The sequence below is a fragment of the Gossypium hirsutum genome, chromosome A12, assembly GCF_007990345.1.
Source record: "Gossypium hirsutum isolate 1008001.06 chromosome A12, Gossypium_hirsutum_v2.1, whole genome shotgun sequence".
In the NCBI taxonomy this organism is placed as follows: Eukaryota; Viridiplantae; Streptophyta; class Magnoliopsida; order Malvales; family Malvaceae; genus Gossypium; species Gossypium hirsutum.
Genome location: NC_053435.1, coordinates 104,796,235 through 104,819,353, shown reverse-complemented (window position 1 = coordinate 104,819,353; position 23,119 = coordinate 104,796,235). Strand labels below are relative to the sequence as shown.

Genomic DNA, 23,119 nt, shown 5'->3' with positions numbered 1-23,119 from the left:
ATAAACAAATAAAAAATATTAAATCTCATTGTGAGGTTTTTTTTTTTTTTTTGATTCTCGGATTGTAATATTCATCAATATTGTTTTAAAGGAGCGGGGTGAAAGTTAATATGTATTTTTCTTACACAGCTTTCATACGAAAACCACTTTAAAGCTACCATATAATTTAATTTAAAAGATGTCATTGAATTAAAAAATAAAATGACTAAATTAGGAGCTAAATTTAAAATTTAAAAATTTTCGAATGAAATTTTCCATTTGGATTTTGAATATTATTTTTAAGTCAATAATTTTATATTCCCACTATTTTAGTAATCGAATTACCATCTATTTCTTAAATAACATAAGGCTCAGAAAGAATGATATGCATATTTTTATGCTTTTTTAAAAAAAATGTTTTATCAAATAAAAATAATAATAACGAATTCATTTTGTATATTGTAATGAATATATGCAATCTCTTACATATTTTACTTTAATCATAAAATACAATTTTAATTTTAACATTTATTGACCAATATGAATTATAGTTGTAAAAAGATCCAAGGAAAAGCTAGAATTTATATATGTTTAAGATATAAGCTCATTTTATTTGCAACCTAATCAAGTAGGATCACGACAACCTTAATTGTTATTAATCGATAAAATTTAATACTTATCTATGTATATTTTTATAATTAAGGTATCTTCCATGTTATTTTACTATCTATAAATATTAAGTCTTTTGAAGATTTATGACGGCCTCTTCTCAATAATATTATCTCTAAAATTCGAATTGTGTTATTCCGTTAATTATATATTTATATTATATTAGTATTTTTAGCATAATATTATATTAATTTTTAATTTATTATAAGCAAGTTTTTCATTATTTTAACATTTTGTATATCATTATTGTATTGATTTTGTTCATAGTTAAGAACAAAATAGTAAAACATGCATTAAAATAATGTTGCTTCCGTTAATCAAATAACAAAATATTATATTTCAATTAAATGAGTCAGATAGGATAATATGACACCCGATAATGTACTAAATAATATTATTATCAAAGACAAGTTGTTGCATTTATGCTACGATTTGTAAGAATTTTTAAGGTTTGACGGTAAGATATAATCTTTTCAAAAGTTTAATACAATAATAATATCTAAACAGATAAATATACTAATGAAATATTTTTCAATTACAATTCATTAAATATTAACTCATATTTTAAAATTAAAAAAAATAATATTGACAAAAATAAATAAATTATTTCCTTTTAAGCCAAAAACAAATTTGTAAAATATAAAAAGAAAGTAAATTTTTAATTTTTAAATCCAACCATGCAATATGTGGGAAACAAGCAGTGATGATGGTTGAAAGATTTAATTGCAGAGAGAGAAGAAAAAGAGAGGCAGAGCGATAAAGAAGACAAAGGATTCAAAGATTTTGCTTCATTTCAAAGTTTATAAAAACTTTACCCCATTACCGTGTGTTTGTAAATATTTCATACATCTCTCTCTATCTCCAAACCTTATTACTGTATTACTTGTCAATGTCATATTAAACTCTCGGCCATTCTTGTTTCTTCATCCTTGAACCAGGTTTCCCACAAATTTTTTATTTTAATTTATTTGTTCCCTCTCCTTTACGGCTTTGAGTTAACTCTCCCTTTTTTTCTTCTATTCTATGGTTTGTCTTTAATGCTACATTGACTCGTGATTATGAACTCAGTGCCAGAATAGCACTATAATAAGAACTGGCAAGTGCTCATGTGGTAGATGAAGATACTAAGTTTTCTTTTTCTTTTCTTTGTTTGGGTTTTGATTTGACTTTTGGAGATGATGAATAATGCATGGAATGGGTTTTTCTTTTTCTTTTGGTTCAAACATGAAGAGAATGATATAGTTTTTACTATATTTGAAACAATGCTGATTGATTCTCTCTCTCTCTCTGGTTCTGAGTATTTATCTGTTTAGCAGATTTTTACTTTCCCCATTTTCATTTTCTGGGATCTTAAATGGCTTTGGATGTTCTACTTTTATTTTCATTATCCTCTAATTTAATTGCCAGTGAGTCTCATGGTTGCTTCACTCAGGGTCTTTTGCTGGGTTATGAGTATGAGATGATGAAGATTACATCACATTCAAGTAGATTTACCTTAGCAAAACATTCAAATTCAAATGTCTTGTCGTTTTTTTCTTGGTGATGTCATGTGCAATATTTGACTGACAACTTCACTTGATTTTTTTTTCCAGGTTCTTATGCTTAGATTTCTGAATAAACACATAAAAATGCCTCACTGTTAGCACCCAAAATGGATAGGAGATTGCCTAGGAGCCCAGTGCTTAAGAGCCCTTTGCTGTCACCTAAAAGCCCTGCAATCTATGAAAAGTACAAGTCAGGATGTGCCTGGGGGTTAATTCACTTCTTCGATTTTCGCCAAGCACATTCACATGGGAAGCTCATTTCCGATAAGAAGCGTGCTAACAGGCAGGCTAAATGTAAAGAAGCCCTTTTATCTTTTGTTGAGAATGAAGTATATTTTCATTTCCATGCAGATCATATATACATATATGTTCTTTAAAGTAGGTTAATTATTCTCATTCTTGATCATGTCACATGCATTTTTCATGTCTTACAGCTGCCAAATACACCTAAGTTCAATTATGTCATCTGCAGGTGATGGTCATGCAAAGAATAAGACTAGATTTCTTACTAATGAGGAGAAGGGTCAACACATAGATGTGAGTTTATTAAGCTGCTTTTATGATAAAATTCAATGCATTTTCTGAGTACCATTTGTTCTTTCTTTGGTACAAAATTTGCAACAATACTGAGCTACAATTTTTGTTAAGCTTATCATGGATTTCGATTTTTGCATTTCATGGTAGCTCTTTTCTTCTTTGTCTGATGCTTCACATACATCTGTTTTGAACATTTTCAGGATGCAGTTGATAACAGGAATGTTGCAGTAAATTCTAGGAAGCCAGAAGTTAAAAATGATGTAGAAGAAGAGATGTCTGTGAAGCATCTGACAATGAAGAAAAGAGTCATTTGTGAATTGCAAAATCAACAGGTTAACCCCAAACTTGTTGGCCATGCAAAGAAGAAATCCAGTCGCTTTCGTGCTCGTGGTTGTAAAGCAGCAATTGAGGGGTATAGCCAGCCTTCAGAGCGAAATATGGCTGAGAAACCTTCAAATAACAACTTAGTATCAGTGACAGAAGCATCTGATAATGATGTGAGTACTAGCAATGGAGGAAACCATAGCTGTAAAAACATTGGAGGTAAGAAGCATGGCCATCAGACGGAGATTAATCTTCAAGTTGAAGCTTTCGTAAATCCAAAGTTAACTGATGGGGAGAACCTTACTATAAATGAGGTAGCCAACCGACCTAATGATTTTATAGAAGCATTGGAGGTTTTAAATTCCAACAAGGAATTATTCATGAAACTCCTACAAGACCCAAATTCTCTGCTAGTGAAACATATTCAAGATTTAAGGGATTCTCAGACGGAGAATCAACCACCTCAATCTTCCTCCACCGCCAAAACATCACAGTGTCAGCCAAAAGGAGCAGAGGAGTGTGAAGGGTCAGTAGACGCTGAAATGGTCATTTCTAAGGGAAGTGATATGCCTCAGACTTCTAATGCCACAGTAGTCTTGAAATCAGGCAAACAAAGTTATCCTGATAAAATCAGTAATTGGCCGTCGCCACCGTCTAGTCATAGCTTGAGGAAAAAGGAGAAAAGTGTTAGGCAGACATTCTTGTCTTTTGAGCACATGAAAAAGAAGTTGCGGCACGCTATGAGGGTGAACAAAAAGGAGCATCGCCAGATGTCCCTAGATGATATTCGTAAATCCCTTCATGAATTCAAACAGATCAAAGATGATATTAAAGAAACGAGCAGGCGGGCAAATGAAAGCATTTCTTCTAGTAAAAGCTATCACGATGTTGGAAAAATGTCTGAATTTTTCCGTGAGGTCAACAGAAGAGATGGGATAGGCCAAACGGAGAACATTGTTACAGGCATTGGAAGCAAAGCTGCTTCATCCACAGAGAGCTGTCATAGAACCTCAAATATGACTCAAAGGTATCTCAATGGAAAATTTCATCCTAGTAAACACCTTTCAGATATGTTAAATAGAGGAAATGAAGATTTATCGAGACAACAGAAACTGAGGACTTTAATGTCATTGCCTCCGTATGACTTGTTGCCTAGACCTGCACCAGTAAGAGATAAGGAACATCGGTTTGCATCACCACAAATGAGATTTTCACCATACAACAACTATTCAACTGTTAATGGATACAAGTGGAGGCTTCAGAAAGAAAAGAAAAGCAGCTACTTAATTTCTCCCATTAATACTTTAGGCACGCAGCTGGTGTCTGATAACAAGAAGCCAGATAATCAACTGCAAAATGCAAAGAAGAGTATCAATGGTGATTTATCTCCTGCCACCAAAGTGATTCGAACTGTGTATTCTGTCAGTGATGATTTTAGTCACAAAGGTACTTCTCCGTTTTGAAAGAGAAAATGAAATCCCAATCATCATTTGTTCCTCAAATAACAATTTATCTTATCTGAGCAGGTAATGAAACCTCTGTATGTCCTGGGAAAGTCATGGAAGAACATCATGCTGTCATGTGGGACGAATGCAAAAGTAACGCTTTAGGTGTCATTTTGGAACCAAATGGTGTGCAGAAATCTGACATGACCCAAAGAACCGAACCAGTACATCAACTATTCATCTCTTTCATTCATGTCTTTTGTTTCTCTTGTTCTCCTTTTGTTTAATTTTGTTGTCTTATGTGCTAAAATTATGTTCTCTCTTGGTCACTCTGGTTTTTCCAGAATTCACCATCAGGGGATCGAACATCGCCTTGGTCAATCGATGTTTATTCATCAAGCCCTTCAAGCATTCAAAGAACAGAAAATTCTGATAGCGCAGGTGATAGAGAAGAGCAGCCAAGTCCTGTATCTGTTCTTGAACAGTTCTTTGTCGAAGAGAGCGTTAACTCTCCTAGCACTGTATCTCTAGCAGGTGAATGAATTCCTTTGGTAGAAATTGCTTATTATAAATAGGGCATATGTTTTCTTTTTGATGGTGAATTAACATCTGAATCTTGTGCAGCTGAACCACTGGTCGAACCATTTTGTATAGATATCGAAGAACACAATGCAACTTCGCTATTGGAATCCCAGTTGGATCTGAAGAGTACTGCAGGTACTTCCAAGGATAAGCAAGGATCTTTGTCTGAAAGCATAAGAGCAGTTCTCCAAGTTTCTGGTCTCAATTGGGGTGAGCTCTCTGGGAGATGGCTTTTGTCAGACCAAATGCCTGATGCATCCTTGTTCAATAATGTTGAAGTATGGCCTGAGAAGTCCTATACCGATCGTAGGCTGCTTTTTGGCTATATCAGTGATGTCATTTTGGAGATATATCAATGTTATTTTGGATGCTCCCCATGGATTTCGCTTCTCTATCCACGACTTCAACCGGCTATGTTATCAAAAAATCTGGTTCATGAAGTGTTGAGACATGTCGATTGGCAACTCCTCTTGGAGCTGCCCCAACAGACATTACAGCAACTTGTTGAAAAGGATTTGCACAAATCTGGAATGTGGATGGACAACCGACTCGATATGGAGGAAGTTTTCACAGAGTTAGTTGACAGCATTTTAGAGGATTTGGTAATTGATGCTGCTATTCGACTGCAAACCTAAAGCAGCACATGCTGCTTCATGCATTTCTTGCCAAACTGCATCTGTGAAAACAGAGGCAGTTTTTGCAGGGCAACACAACCAGTGTTCCGTGTTTATCAAGACATGATTGGCCTCTTTCAGTGTTCTAACCTTGTATTCACGCTTAACTCGCTATTTCCTCCTCGGAACAGCATGACGACCCTAGAGGAGGTGTTTTTTGCTGGTTTTCAAGTGGTCATCAGTCCAGTGCATGGATTGAAACAATGGTGTTGACACTCCTACATACATTGTTTACATTAAGCCCAAACAATAATAATCATTTATAGGTTAATTTTTCAGTTCCAAATAGATTTCCAGGGGGACTGGATTAGCCAATATATAGCAATATTGGGTTTACAGTTTGTAATTACCAAGTAAATCATTCAGTCCACGATTTTTATATTTCAGATAGTTTATCTTCATGCCATTACCTGTTCTCTTCTTCCTCTCTGTATGAATTTTCTTTTAAGGTGAAAATCCGTTCTTCCTCTCAGGTTGAAATTTTATTCAAGTGAATATGACATGTTTGATCTTTCTGGTACATGAGCTGGGTACCATACATGTAATATGTCAAGGATACATGGTTAAATGCATCCTGAACAGTCTTCATGGGCCGGGCCAAAGATCAATTATAAAAGTTTTTTCCAAATCTGGTTTGATACGCCTAAAAAGATCGTATTATTATTTAAATATTTTTATAAATAAATTTAAATAAAAAAATTTAAAAAATTTAAATTTAAGTTAAACTGGCTTGTAAACAAAATTTTTTGTCCAAGTTGAACCAAGTCGGATCAGGTCCCTTAACACACTTTATATATATATATATTAATAATCTCATTATAAATTCAGATTATATCTGTTCTTTTTTCACATAATACTTAACAACACTCATAGCTACTTTCTAACCCATAAATAGGAGGATAATGCGCTTTAGTATAGTCGGACCCATATCCTTCTGTATCGACAATAATACTTATCCCGCTTTAGTATAATCGGACCTATATCCTTCTGTATCGACAATAATACTTATCCCAATCGAGTTAAAACTCAATCAACAACATTGATTAATAATAAAGCTTCCTGCTTTGCAACAAAAGTTGACTTTTTACTGTACTAATGCTTTCTGACCGGAGTTCAACTAAATTAAAGAAATGTTTAAATATATATATTTTACAATAGCCCCCGGAACTTCTTCGTAGTGGCTCCGTTCCATGCCTCATTTCATAGGGAACCTCAAAGTGGCTCTATTTCATTATATTCCATCCAGATCCCAATTCCATTTTTATATTGTCATTGACATGACATAAGAGATGTCGGTTCTAGTCTATCTTTTTCTATTTCTATATATGTATATGGAAAGTTCAAAAATCATCATATAATAATCCAAAATAGAAAAGAAAAAAGGGAGGTTAATGATGATTTTAAAATCTTTTATACTAGGGAATCTAATATCCTTATACATGACGATAATCAATTCAGTCGTTATGGTCGGACAAAATATTTTAAATTTATATTAAATATTAAATTTTATTATTTTTCGAATTAATATTCGAATTATATAATAATTTTTTAATATTCTTAAAAATAAATAAAAAAATGAAAATCTATAATCTATAAATTTAATATTAATATATAAATTGCATAAAATTAAAATAAAATAAAGTAGGAAATTACTAAAAGAATGAATACATAAACTAAATACAATAATAGATAAAACGATATGCGACTTCCCCCTAGATATTTTACACTTTCTCCCACAAAAAAACTTGTAATGCCTACTCCATTTGTAATTCCATCGATTACTCGGCTATCAAAAAAATGAGTTAGTTCGGCCAATCCTCTTATACCTTTTGTTAAGGATATTGAATAAAATATATCTATGTAACCACGATTATATGACCAATCATATATCAAATATATCATTTTATCCAATAAAATTCTTTTAGGACCCCTTTTCACAAATGAATTTAGTAAGTTTAAATTTTGTACAGATGAATAAAAAGGTTTATATAAAAGGAATGCTGTAAATATTCCGAAACAAGCTATACTCACTGAAAAAGTTGCATTTTTAAAAAATTGATACGAATCCTCAAAATCATTTGAATTTTGATGTAAAAGATTTATAGATGGAGTTAATAATTTTGATAATATATCCAAATGCATTCCTTCTTGATTAAAAGGAATTGCTATAGCTCCAACGAATAAAGTAAATAGAAGCAATATAAGCATAGGAAATAGCATAGTATTATCTGATTCATGAGGATAAGAAAAAGCCTTCTTGTAGCCAAAATTCGTAATAGTAATACGAGCTTCTTTTTTTCCACCAATTGTATATGGCTGCTCGTTGTTATTCATTGTTAATGTTAATAAAGGAAATAAACGAAAATTTCTGTTAATTATTTTTTGCTCTTCTTTACCCCATAGTTTTATTGAATAGAAAGAGCTACTTTTTTTGCCACTATATTTTTGAAAATGAACGTTTAAATGTCCTTCAAAAGTAAGTAAATAGATCCGAAACATATAAAATGCTGTTAATCCGGCAGTGGACCAAGCTATTATTGCAAAAATCGGTGAATACAACCAACTGTCACTAAGAATTTCATCTTTGGACCAAAAACAAGCAAGGGGTGGAATACCGCAAAGAGAAAGTGTACCTACTAAAAAAGCAATTTGGGTAACGGGCACGTGCTTTCTTAAACCGCCCATAAAAACCATATTCTGGCTTTTCTCTGGAGAATATCCAACAATAGCTTCCATGGAATGAATAATCGATCCGGATGCTAAAAACAACAACGCTTTCGAATAAGCATGAGTAATCAAATGAAATAAAGCGGCTCGATAAGACCCCATACCTAGAGCTAACATCATATAACCCAGTTGGGACATTGTAGAATAGGCTAAACCCCTCTTAATATCGTTTTGAGCAAGGGCTAAAGTAGCCCCTAATAATACCGTTATTATACCTATCAAAGATATTAGATTCATTATGTAAGGTATAACTATAAAAAGAGGAAGCAGGCGGGCTACAAGAAAAATTCCCGCAGCTACCATAGTGGCAGCATGTATAAGAGCCGAAATAGGAGTAGGCCCCTCCATGGCATCAGGTAACCATACATGAAGAGGAAATTGCGCAGATTTAGCAACTGCGCCGGCAAATAATAAAGAGGCACATAAAGTAACAAATAAAAAATGAACCTCATTATTATAAATCAAGTTATTAAATATTTCGAACAAATCTTGAAATTCGAAACTTCCCGTTATCCAATAAAAACCTAAGATTCCTAATAATAAACCAAAATCGCCTATCCGATTAGTTACAAACGCTTTTTGACAAGCGTTTGCCGCAGCGGGTCGTGTGAACCAAAAACCTATTAATAGATAAGAACACATTCCAACTAATTCCCAAAAAATATAAATTTGTATCAAATTACAACTAGTAACTAATCCCAACATTGAAGTATTGAACAAACTCATATAAGCAAAAAATCTCAAATATCCTTCATCATGAGACATATAATTGTCACTATAAATAAGAACAAAAATTCCAACAGTAGTGATTAATATTGACATAATAGAGGTAAGTGAATCAATAAAGTAGTCAAACTCGAAAGAAAAATCATTATTGATGGTCCAAGACCATACATATTGATAGATAGAACTTTATTTATTTGCTGAATAGACAGATCGAGCGAAAAAATCATAACTATACTTAACAATAAAATATTGGGAAAAGCCCACATACGACGAAGATTTTTTGTTGCCGTCGGAAAAAGTAGGAGTCCCATTCCTATTAAAATAGGAATGGGAAGTGGAACAAAAGGTATGATCCATGAATATTGATCTGTATGCTCCATAAAAACTTTTTTGTTATTCTTTCTTAATTAATCGTTTCTGATTCACTGGCTCTTATCTCTTTTGATTGAAAAGGAGCAATAAAATGATTGAAAAGGAGCAATAAAAAAATCGAGAGATTACAAAGTTAACTGGAATTTTCTATTCTTAATTTTTTAATCTTTCGCAACTATTTCAAAAATATTCAAATTTCGAAGTTAGAAGTAATCAAATGATCTCGCCGAGTTACTATAATGAAAAACAAAAGAATTCTTTTTTTCATTATAGTAATATTTTTCTGAAAATATCAATTATTATTTATTATTACATATTACAATAATTTCTATTTACAATAAGTTAGATACATCGATCAAAAATACAAAGAATTCCCCCCAAAAAAGTATGATATAAATCATAGGATGTCCTAGAACTTAAAAGAAAAACGAATTATTTGAGTTTGTTTATTCGAACTTATTAACTAGTTCATTTTCATCGCGGAACTGATTGATTGTCTTCCACTACAATAAATGAACATTTTCTTGTAGGAAAGACTATCCGATATTTTCTTTATATTTACATATAATTAAAAGAAAAATGACTATTAATATAATAAAATATTCTTTTTTTTTCAAAATTATGTATCCTTTAACAGATTAACTACGAGTCTCATTCGAATTTGGTTGAAAATGAAAATTAGGCATACCCTCTCTTCGAGTTTGACCAATTTATGGAAAAAATCAAATTCAAGTTTGCATAGGTAGATAAAATGGGTTTTACACTTTTTATTTTGATGTAGTTTTCATGTATAAATGGAGATGTATAAATTATAAATGTAAGACAACAAAAAACTGGGCGTAGATAGAAAAAGAAAGACTTTTTTTGCGTTTTTTTGATTTCATCAATTCGATTTATATATCATAATAGATATAAATCCTATTCTATCCTATAGATTTGAATGGAGATATAAAAAAGAAAGGTACCAATAAATTAAATACAAATTCTTTTTTTTTCTGGATAGTGTATGGAATATAAATAAAAAAGGGGTTATATTGTTTTTTTGTTCTAGAATAGAAGCATTTTATGCGATTTTCCCATCTCTATTCATTTTTTATGCAATTTGTATTGTAGTATATATATAATTATAATATAATTTATAAAATCTATAGGAATAGATAAATAATGACATCAAAAGACCGATCTTTTTGTTTTAAAAATAGATGTCTTTGACATCCAACTATAGCACTGAATAACTTTTTTTGAATGGCAGTTCCAAAAAAACGTACTTCTACATCAAAAAAGCGTATTCGAAAAAATGTTTGGAAAAAGAAAGGATATTGGGCGGCCTTCAAAGTTTTTTCATTAACCAAATCTCTTTCTACGGGGAATTCAAAAAGTTTTTTTGTACGCCAAATAAATTTGGAGTAATCTGAATTGGTTTAACTCGAATAGGATACAAAGGTTTTACTTTTTTGAATTTTTGAATATCTTTTTTTTCATTTCCAGGGGGAGGATTCTTATTTTCCCCATCGCCCATTTGTATTTGTTATGTTAGTGTTATAATAATTTGTTATTTTTATAATATTCAATTTATAATAATAAATAATTAAATAATAGAATATAATAGAATAAGAATTTTTTTTCTATTTATACTATAGCGGATCGCTGAGCACATATATATAAGAGCTTTAACTGGATTGTCGAAACTAACCCATTAAGTTTCAATTTTGTAACTTTATGAATCATTATTTCTCTGAATTACTATATCTCCTTCCCCTGTTTTCAACCCAATGGAGAAAACCCCTTTTCTAATTTAGTGGATATACAAATAATGTATCAATTTGAAGTGATCTAAAGAAATCCTATGTTTGTATAAGAAAATGTAATAAAATAAATCAAGACATATTTTTAGAATTCGAAATACTTTTTTGAAGTATGGTACAATTATGACAGGAATCGAAACGCTTTTCATATAACGTAACGGGTACAACCCAATATCTAGTTGGTTTGATAAATCCTTAAAACAAACGCAAAATGCTAACGATTAATACAAAAATTACATAAATCTTTTGAAATCGTTGGGTGTGGTGCTGAAATTGTGATATCTAAAAATCATATTTTTTCATTCATTTATTTAGTCAATTAATAAGCATTTTTTTATAGTTTTTTATAGATTCGTAAAAATCATACAGGATAGATATTACCTTTCTTTTTCTCCTTTCAAATAAATTGAAATTATTGAAGTTTTTCTATTTGGAATCGTCTTAGGTCTAATTCCTATTACTTTGGCTGGATTATTCGTAACCGCATATTTACAATACAGACGTGGTGATCAGTTGGACCTTTGATTAATTAACATACCCTTTTTTGACTGACCCCTTTAATTCTTAAATTTTTTAATTTCAATTTATTTAATAATTTTAATTTAATAATTTAATCCAAGCAGGTCAAATTCGAATTGCTGTTCAATTTTTTTTTCAGTTCGGTGTAATTTTCGACCTAACAAGAGCGGAATCACGCTCTGTAGGATTTGAACCTACGACATTGGGTTTTGGAGACCCACGTTCTACCGAACTGAACTAAGAGCGCTTTCTTAATAAATAAGACTGTAAAAAAGAGGATTCTTTTATTTTATAACCCCAATACATCACGCACAACTATACTATCATATATCATATATAATAAGAGAAAACGATAGATTATGTATGCTTAATTTTAATCAATCTAAAACGACTCCCTCGTTACTGCTCAAAGGAGAAGTAATAGGTAGGGATGACAGGATTTGAACCCGTGACATTTTGTACCCAAAACAAACGCGCTACCAAGCTGCGCTACATCCCTTTCAATTGGCCTACAATGTCATTGTAAAGAATCCCTGTCTTGTTTTCCACACCCTTATTTCATCTATTGATATACAAAACGGATCTTTCCATTTCCTCTTTTTGGTCTCATATCATATAACAACCATATAATGAATAATAAATGAATATTTTTAGCGGGAATTCTCAGGCGGAAAGGGACTTATTTTGTTTTGCTGTTTTAAGAAAGGGAAAATCTTATCTATCGAATCATTGTACATTTAAATTTGAATTTTGAATTAGGAATTCTAGGTACAAATAGACAAATCCAAGTGGTCTTTAACCACACATACATGCGATTATATATGTATTACCATAATGTAATACGATAAAGAAGGAGGATTTTAAATGCGAGATCTAAAAACATATCTTTCCGTAGCACCGGTACTAAGTACTCTCTGGTTCGGTTCTTTAGCGGGTTTATTGATAGAGATCAATTGTTTCTTCCCGGATGCGTTAACATTCCCTTTTTTTTAATTCGAGTTATTGTCGCGGGACGGGGCGAAAAAGATTAGATCGAGATACAATCAAATATCTGTGACTACTCTCTCGCCCCCCCATTTTTTTTAGTTTTTTTTAGAATTAGATAAGAATTAGATAAAATAAATAAGGAAGGTAGAACGAAAAAAGTGGATTCAACCTCACCGAAACTCGGGTTCAAGCTCCAATTAAATTACTAGTAGAGCGAAAAGAGAAATGTGGCTGGAACAACAGTATCCTACAAGATACTTAAAGAAAATACCGTACGGTTGTAACACCCCTAACCCGTCTCTGTCGCTGAATCAGGGTTACGAGGCATTACGAAACCAAGCTCACATAAACATAACTTTAATATCTAATTCCAAATGCAAGTCCAATTCATGAACATATATAATCAAATTCAAGCATGGAAACTAAACTCTTTTCCCATTGCTATTTACACAATAGGATTCAAAACTAACCAAAACATTATCAAGCCTATACATGCCATAAGATCGAGTTCAAATATTTAACAAAATACCAAAAGAAGTCGATAGTGTGATGGACTGTGCTGATGATCCCCGAGCTCGTAACGCGTCTCCAAATCTATAAAAACGAATGAACGAAAGCAAACGAAGTAAGCTTTTATAGCTTAGTAAGTCTCCAGCATAACTAAATGTATAATTATAAACACATAATTATTATAACCTTTTTAATCTATTCTACTGAAATTTCAACTAACACAACCAACTAACATTCATACATTATTCTACTCGGACCATTTCATTTATAGTCAGATATGTATACCTGTCGGATGAATTCAGTTTAATATATATATTATACAAAACAACATTACAATTGAATGTATACCACCGAGCATATATATACATATTATATACATATCAAACCGATTGTATATGTACACTCATGGTATGTTCTAAATCAATTCAAATCTAACACAAATATATATACATCAATCACATCTTATATTTGTTTGTATATAAATATACTCATTATGAATTTATACCTGAATACCTAGGTAACACATACATTCGAAATACACACATATATATATATATCTCAAATGCATACATGATTAATTATCAAACACATAGGCTCAACATATATATGTTTAACTACCACATATCACCATATGCATTTATAAATTCAGCAATCACATATATCTAATGTACATATGTATTCATCGATTTCATATAATCACAAATCATAGATATATCCATTGCATATTCTAACACAATTTAAACAGATTCACCGGCATTTTGCCTGCTAGGCTTAAAGCCTGATTCAGTACACCGGCACTTAGCCTGCTAGACATATAGTCTGAAATGTATCACCGGCATTAAGCCTGCTAGACATATAGTCTGAAATGTATCACCGGCATTAAGCCTGCTAGACTTAAAGTCTGAAATGTATCACCGGCATTTAGCCTGCTAGACTTAAAGTCTGAATTACTTCACCGGCATTAAGCTTGCTAGACGTAACGTCTGTATTATATTCAATCACTTTATAATAATTCAAACTAACAATTTCATATCTTCACTACCATTCAAAAACTTTTACGTGAATATACATACAAAATCGAAACTTTCACATACATATATAATTCCATACCAAATTTCGATTCAAGAATTTATACATGTGCATTTATACATATTCGAATCTACCATATGAATGTATAATTTCATACTCAATTTCAAAACAAAAACTTGTACATATATAAATGCACAATCAATCCTCGCATACTTATATAATGACATAACTAAATTCAATACACAACGCATACATGTATATTTGCATGCTTATTCGACTTTATATATATATATATATACATACTTATATAATCATTCAAACCATTTATATATATATATACCTATATCTTATACATACCTTTGATTAATCCAATAATTTATACAAGATCATACTTGTATATTCGAACATGATATATACAATATCTATAGTCCAAAGTTTATTCAACTATTATACTTTAAATTATAGCTCAATCATAAGATAAAATTAGTATGCATGTATAAATATTAACTTAATAACTTTTAGTTGCTAATAGACTTACCTCGGATATCAGCAAACACGATCGACTATTCGATTACCTTCGATTTCCCCCGATCCAAATTCGTTTTCTTCGTTCCTTGATCTAAACATAGTCAAATTTAACCCTTTTATTCATCAAATCATTCAATTTTATCCAAAAACACTTAAATGGGCAAATTACCATTTTGCCCCAGACATTTTACACTTTTTGCAATTTAGTCCCTATTGCATAAAACACAAAATACACAAAATCTCACAACACTATAGTTAGGCCGAATCTTCCTTGTATTCATACAAGTCCATACATTTCATTTATTTCACATTTTAGTCCCTCAAAAATTTATTTTCACAATCTAGCCCTAAATACTCAAATTCATCAAAAATCCCAAGACAAAACATGTTAATCTAAGACATATCTTCCATTATTCATCATCAAACATCCCAAAACACAAATATTCATCAATGGCATAATTCAAAATATTCATCAATTCACAAAATTAAGACATGGGTTTTGAAGTATTCAAAGCAACGATCTCAAAAACGTAAAAATCATCAAAAACCGAAACAATTTCATACCTTAATCAAGCTAGTAAAGTGCCGAAACCCTAAATGCCATGGATGTTTTCTTTCCTTGCAACATTCGGCCAACAAAAGAGATGATAATGGCTTGTTTTATGTTTTGTTTTATTATACTATACATTATTTATTAATTTACTTATTTAACCTTTAATAATTAATAAACAAAACATATATAAGAAGGTCATATTAGTCCTTTGCCACCCACTATCTATGTTTTAGTCTAATTGCATCATTAATCCCCCATTTTAAAAAGACAACAACAATTAGGTACTTTTAGATTTAACCCCTAAATTTTTATTTTAAGCGATTTAATCCTTTTATTTAATCGGACACTCAAATGACAAAATTAAAACACGAAAATTTCACACAATTAAATTCACACATAATAAACACACAAAATAATATTAAAATATTTTTTTGACTCGGACTTGTGGTCCCGAAACCACTATGTCCGATTAGAGTCAAAACCGGGTTGTTACAACTCTCCCCCCCTTAGGAATTTTCGTCCCCGAAAATCTTACCGGTGAATAGGTTTGGATAACGCTCTTTCATTGTATCTTCTGACTCCCAAGTTGCTTCTTCAACTCCATGTTTATGCCACAACACTTTAACTAACGGAATTTTCTTATTTCGTAATTCTTTGATCTCACGAGCCAGAATGCTAATCGGTTCTTCTTCATATGACATATCAGGGTTAATTTCAATCTCCGTCGGACAAATCACATGTGAAGGATCAGATCGGTATCTACGGAGCATCGAAACATGAAATACATTGTGAATCTTTTCTAGCTCAGGTGGTAACATCAATCTATAAGCAACCGGTCCGACACGCTCTATAATCTCATACGGTCCAATGAATCTTGGACTCAATTTGCCTTTACGACCGAATCTGAGTACTTTCTTCCATGGTGAGACTTTCAAAAACACTTTATCGCCGGTCTGAAATTCTATATCTTTTCTTTTCAAATCTGCATAAGATTTCTGACGATCCGATGCTGATTTCAGACTGTCCCGAATCACTTTCACTTTCTGTTCGGTCTCTTTAATCAAATCAACCCCGTGTATCTTATTTTCACTGAGCTCGGTCCAATACAGTGGTGTACGACATTTACGACCGTACAAAGCCTCATAAGGTGCCATTTTGATACTAGATTGAAAGCTGTTATTATAAGCAAATTCAATCAAAGGTAAATATCGTTCCCACGTACCTTCAAACTCAAGAATGCAACATCTCAACATATCCTCAAGTATCTGAATGATTCGCTCGGATTGACCATCTGTTTGCGGATGGAAAGCTGTGCTAAAATGTAGCTTCGTACCTAAAGCATCTTGTAATTTCTTCCAAAATCGCGATGTGAATCTCGGGTCTCTATCTGAAACGATAGAAATAGGCACACCATGCAATCTCACAATTTGAAAAACATACAATTCAGCAAGTTTATCGAGTGGGAAATCCGTGCGAATCGGAATAAAGTGCGCCGATTTTGTCAACCTATCAACAATAACCCAGATTGCATCTTTCTTGCTCGGTGTCAACGGTAAACCGGATACAAAATCCATCGTAACTCTGTCCCATTTCCATTCAGGTATCATGATCGGCTGCAGCAATCCAGAAGGTACCTGATGTTCGGCCTTTACTTGCTGACATATTAAACATTTCGAAACAAATTCAGAAATGTCCCGTTTCATTCCATGCCACCAATAGTGTTGTTTCAGATCATTATACATTTTTGTGCTACCCGGATGAACAGAAAATCGACTATTGTGGGCTTCATTCAAAATCATCTGAATTAACTCTGGATTTTTCGGAACACATAATCGGTTTCTAAATCTCAAACAATTCTCAGCATCAACTAGAAACTCTGAATCAACATTTAAGTCACACTGAGCTCGTTTTGCAATTAAATCATCATCGACTTTCTGGGCTTCACAAATCTGTTGAATAAATAACGATTTTACTTTCAACTCAGCTACTATCACACCATCGTCAGACATAGCCATATGCGCGTTCATTGCACGTAAAGCAAACAATGATTTTCGACTTAGGGCATCAGCAACAACATTAGCCTTTCCCGGATGATAGTCAATCACAAGCTCGTAATCTTTCAACAATTCCAACCATCGACGCTGTCTCAAATTCAGATCTTTCTGAGTCATCAAATATTTCAAGCTTTTATGATCGGAATAAACATGGCATCTTTCGCCAAACAGATAGTGACGCCATATTTTTAACGCAAATACAATAGCGGCCAATTCCAGATCATGCGTTGGATAGTTCTTTTCATGCGGCTTTAACTGTCTCGAGGCATAGGCTACAACTTTGCCTTCCTGCATCAATACACAGCCCAAACCATTTAAAGATGCATCACTATAGATAACAAACTCTTTACCCGATTCGGGTTGAACTAGGACTGGAGCTTTGGTTAAAAGAGCTTTCAACTGATCGAAACTTTTCTGGCACTTTTCTGACCACTCAAACTTAACGTCTTTTTGTAGTAGCCTTGTCATCGGGGTCGCAATCATAGAGAACCCTTTCACAAAACGTCTATAATAGCCAGCGAGCTCCAAAAAGCTTCGAACTTCCGAAACATTCCTCGGAGGTTTCCAATCAAGTATAGCTGAAATTTTACTCGGATCAACCCAAATACCCGATGCTGATACAACATGGCCCAGAAAACTGACTTCACGTAACCAGAACTCACATTTACTAAACTTTGCATACAACTGCTTATCTCGCAAAGTTTGTAACACAAGTCTCAGATGTTCAGCATGTTCATTTTCGTCTCGAGAGTAGATCAAAATGTCATCAATAAATACTACCACAAACCGATCCAGATACTTCCTAAAAATCCGATTCATCAAATCCATGAAAATAGCAGGTGCATTAGTAAGTCCGAAAGGCATAACAAGAAACTCATAATGTCCGTACCTCGTTCGGAAAGCAGTCTTTGGCACATCAGAGTCTTTAACTCGCAACTGATAGTAGCCTGATCTCAGATCTATCTTTGAAAACACAGTAGCCCCTTTCAACTGATCGAACAAATCATCAATCCGTGGTAACGGATACTTATTCTTTATAGTCACTTTATTGAGTTGCCGGTAATCAATGCACATTCTCATCGTTCCGTCTTTCTTTCTCACAAATAGAACTGGTTCACCCCAAGGAGAGAAACTCGGTCGTGCAAAACCTTTATCAGTCAGCTCTTGCAACTGTACTTTCAATTCTTTTAATTCGGTCGGTGCTATACGGTACGGAGCTATCGATATGGGAGTCGTCCCTGGTACTAACTCAATACCAAACTCTACCTCTCGAATAGGTGGCAAACCCGGTAATTCTTCGGGAACCACGTCTGAATACTCACACACTACTGGTACAGATTCAATCTTCTTTTCGGTCACTTTACTATCAAGAACAAATGCAAGGTAAGCTTCACAACCCCTTCTCACATACTTCTGAGCCGACATCGAGGATATTATTGCTGATAAACCATTCAGATCATTAGATTCGATCCGAATAATCTCATCATTCTGACACCGTAGATCAATAGTTTTCCGTTTGCAGTTTACAATAGCATCATGCAGAGTTAACCAATCCATACCCAGAATTATATCGAACTCGTCGAATGGTAACAACATCAAATCAGCTGGAAAACATAAATCTCGAATCATCAACGGACAATTCTTGCACACTTTGTCAACCAAAACACACCGGCCCAGGGGGTTCGATACTTTAATTACAAACTCAGTAGACTCAACAGGCAAAGTCTTACTGAATACTAAAGTCTCACACACATAAGAATGAGTCGAACCAGGATCAATCAATGCAATAACATTAGTATCATAAAGAGTGAAAGTACCAGTAATAACATCTGGAGAAGAAGCCTCCTCTCGAGCATGGATGGCATAAGCTCTAGCAGGTGCACGGGCCTCAGATCGAATTGCTGTGTCCCTGGTTCCTCTCTGACTACCATTTACATTACTCAATTGTCTCGGCGGTCTACCTCGGACTGGCACATTACTCGGTCTAGTATCCTGCACAGTGTTTTGCTCAGCTACCATCGGACACTCTCGAATGAAATGATCTTTTGAACCACACTTGAAGCAAGACCGATCATGGAATCTGCAATCCCCAGGATGCCATTTCCCACAATGCTTGCACTCTGATCTATTTTGTCGAACACTACCAACGCTAGCAACTGAAGTAGCTCGTGAACTCACAGGGGGTCGATCTCGATCATACTTAGGAAACCCTGCAGTAGCTTTAGATTGGCTATGATCTGCTCTGAATTTCCTTGAGGTCGACTGAAATGATTTACTGAATGATCTTTTACGAGAATCTCGAGCTTCATAGTCAGCTTTCCTCTTCTCTTTCCCGAGCTCCTCAGCTTTACAAGCTCGTTCAACAAGTACTACGAACTCTTTTATCTCAAGTATACCAAATAACAGTTTAATATCTTCATTCAGCCCATCTTCAAATCTTCTACACATGATAGCTTCAGTTGAAACACACTCTCGAGCATATCTACTAAGTCTCACAAATTTCCGTTCATATTCTGTCACTGTCATACGACCCTGTTTCAGTTCAAGAAATTCCTTAAGTTTCTGATCAATAAATCTCTGGCTGATGTATTTCTTACGAAACTCAGTCTGAAAGAATTCCCAGGTCACTCGCTCTTTCGGAACCACCGATACTAGTGTATTCCACCAGTGATATGCAGTGTCCCGTAGCAAGGATATGGCACATTTCAAGCACTCATCAGGGGTGCAAGACAACTCATCAAACACTCGAATAGTATTATCAAGCCAGAATTCAGCTCGCTCAGCATCATCATCATCAGTAGCTCTGAACTCTTCGGCCCCGTGTTTTCGAATTTTGTCAACCGGAGGCTTAAGTAATCTCATCGGATCACTTACTTGGGGTATAACAGGAATCGAAGATGGATTAGTCGGGGGTGGAGGTTGTTGTGTAACCGGATTAGTTCGGACATAATGAGTAAACCAGTCATTCATCATTTGGTAGAAGGCTTGTTTAGCCTCTCCCTCCTGGTTACTCGAGATTGGTCGAGAATCTACTGGCTCTGTCCCTTGCGCGGGAGCAGGCGCTATACTCTCAACATCATCAGCTACGGCTCGGTCGAGATCCATTACTATACGAAAACACATTTTTAGACGTCAGCAGTCATCACACTATCTCGATATAAAAATATGGCATGTATAGCTAGACTCATACACGCTACGCTAGTTCCGAGAATCGACTAAACCGTAGCTCTGATACCAATAAAATGTAACACCCCTAACCCGTCTCTGTCGCTGAATCAGGGTTACGAGGCATTACGAAACCAAGCTCACATAAACATAACTTTAATATCTAATTCCAAATGCAAGTCCAATTCATGAACATATATAATCAAATTCAAGCATGGAAACTAAACTCTTTTCCCATTGCTATTTACACAATAGGATTCAAAACTAACCAAAACATTATCAAGCCTATACATGCCATAAGATCGAGTTCAAATATTTAACAAAATACCAAAAGAAGTCGATAGTGTGATGGACTGTGCTGATGATCCCCGAGCTCGTAACGCGTCTCCAAATCTATAAAAACGAATGAACGAAAGCAAACGAAGTAAGCTTTTATAGCTTAGTAAGTCTCCAGCATAACTAAATGTATAATTATAAACACATAATTATTATAACCTTTTTAATCTATTCTACTGAAATTTCAACTAACACAACCAACTAACATTCATACATTATTCTACTCGGACCATTTCATTTATAGTCAGATATGTATACCTGTCGGATGAATTCAGTTTAATATATATATTATACAAAACAACATTACAATTGAATGTATACCACCGAGCATATATATACATATTATATACATATCAAACCGATTGTATATGTACACTCATGGTATGTTCTAAATCAATTCAAATCTAACACAAATATATATACATCAATCACATCTTATATTTGTTTGTATATAAATATACTCATTATGAATTTATACCTGAATACCTAGGTAACACATACATTCGAAATACACACATATATATATATATCTCAAATGCATACATGATTAATTATCAAACACATAGGCTCAACATATATATGTTTAACTACCACATATCACCATATGCATTTATAAATTCAGCAATCACATATATCTAATGTACATATGTATTCATCGATTTCATATAATCACAAATCATAGATATATCCATTGCATATTCTAACACAATTTAAACAGATTCACCGGCATTTTGCCTGCTAGGCTTAAAGCCTGATTCAGTACACCGGCACTTAGCCTGCTAGACATATAGTCTGAAATGTATCACCGGCATTAAGCCTGCTAGACATATAGTCTGAAATGTATCACCGGCATTAAGCCTGCTAGACTTAAAGTCTGAAATGTATCACCGGCATTTAGCCTGCTAGACTTAAAGTCTGAATTACTTCACCGGCATTAAGCTTGCTAGACGTAACGTCTGTATTATATTCAATCACTTTATAATAATTCAAACTAACAATTTCATATCTTCACTACCATTCAAAAACTTTTACGTGAATATACATACAAAATCGAAACTTTCACATACATATATAATTCCATACCAAATTTCGATTCAAGAATTTATACATGTGCATTTATACATATTCGAATCTACCATATGAATGTATAATTTCATACTCAATTTCAAAACAAAAACTTGTACATATATAAATGCACAATCAATCCTCGCATACTTATATAATGACATAACTAAATTCAATACACAACGCATACATGTATATTTGCATGCTTATTCGACTTTATATATATATATATATACATACTTATATAATCATTCAAACCATTTATATATATATATACCTATATCTTATACATACCTTTGATTAATCCAATAATTTATACAAGATCATACTTGTATATTCGAACATGATATATACAATATCTATAGTCCAAAGTTTATTCAACTATTATACTTTAAATTATAGCTCAATCATAAGATAAAATTAGTATGCATGTATAAATATTAACTTAATAACTTTTAGTTGCTAATAGACTTACCTCGGATATCAGCAAACACGATCGACTATTCGATTACCTTCGATTTCCCCCGATCCAAATTCGTTTTCTTCGTTCCTTGATCTAAACATAGTCAAATTTAACCCTTTTATTCATCAAATCATTCAATTTTATCCAAAAACACTTAAATGGGCAAATTACCATTTTGCCCCAGACATTTTACACTTTTTGCAATTTAGTCCCTATTGCATAAAACACAAAATACACAAAATCTCACAACACTATAGTTAGGCCGAATCTTCCTTGTATTCATACAAGTCCATACATTTCATTTATTTCACATTTTAGTCCCTCAAAAATTTATTTTCACAATCTAGCCCTAAATACTCAAATTCATCAAAAATCCCAAGACAAAACATGTTAATCTAAGACATATCTTCCATTATTCATCATCAAACATCCCAAAACACAAATATTCATCAATGGCATAATTCAAAATATTCATCAATTCACAAAATTAAGACATGGGTTTTGAAGTATTCAAAGCAACGATCTC

General features: G+C 33.3%; 1 protein-coding gene and 2 non-coding genes across 6 annotated transcripts; 1 reads left to right on the top strand and 2 right to left on the bottom strand.

Moving 5' to 3' along the window:
- Positions 1-1,322: 1,322 nt before the first annotated feature.
- LOC107931931 (uncharacterized) lies at positions 1,323-6,140 on the top strand. 4 transcript variants are annotated; one of them, XM_041083564.1, is made up of 7 exons: positions 1,323-1,480; positions 2,241-2,486; positions 2,665-2,729; positions 2,930-4,499; positions 4,580-4,722; positions 4,843-5,032; positions 5,123-6,140. In XM_041083564.1, the coding sequence occupies exons 2-7, from the start codon at positions 2,300-2,302 to the stop codon at positions 5,713-5,715; spliced, it is 2,748 nt and encodes a 915-aa protein (XP_040939498.1). In that variant the 5' UTR covers positions 1,323-1,480; positions 2,241-2,299; the 3' UTR covers positions 5,716-6,140. The 4 variants fall into 4 exon arrangements, with proteins under 4 accessions (XP_040939498.1, XP_016719388.1, XP_016719389.1 ...); XM_016863899.2 differs by having other exon boundaries at positions 1,366-1,586; XM_016863900.2 differs by lacking the exon at positions 1,323-1,480 and adding an exon at positions 1,602-2,054.
- Positions 6,141-12,076: 5,936 nt separating this feature from the next.
- On the bottom strand, positions 12,077-12,150 carry TRNAW-CCA (transfer RNA tryptophan (anticodon CCA)). Its single transcript has one exon. It is a non-coding gene; the product is annotated as a tRNA-Trp (tRNA).
- A 178-nt stretch (positions 12,151-12,328) lies between these two features.
- On the bottom strand, positions 12,329-12,402 carry TRNAP-UGG (transfer RNA proline (anticodon UGG)). The gene has a single exon. It is a non-coding gene; the product is annotated as a tRNA-Pro (tRNA).
- Between the last annotated feature and the right edge of the window lie 10,717 nt (positions 12,403-23,119).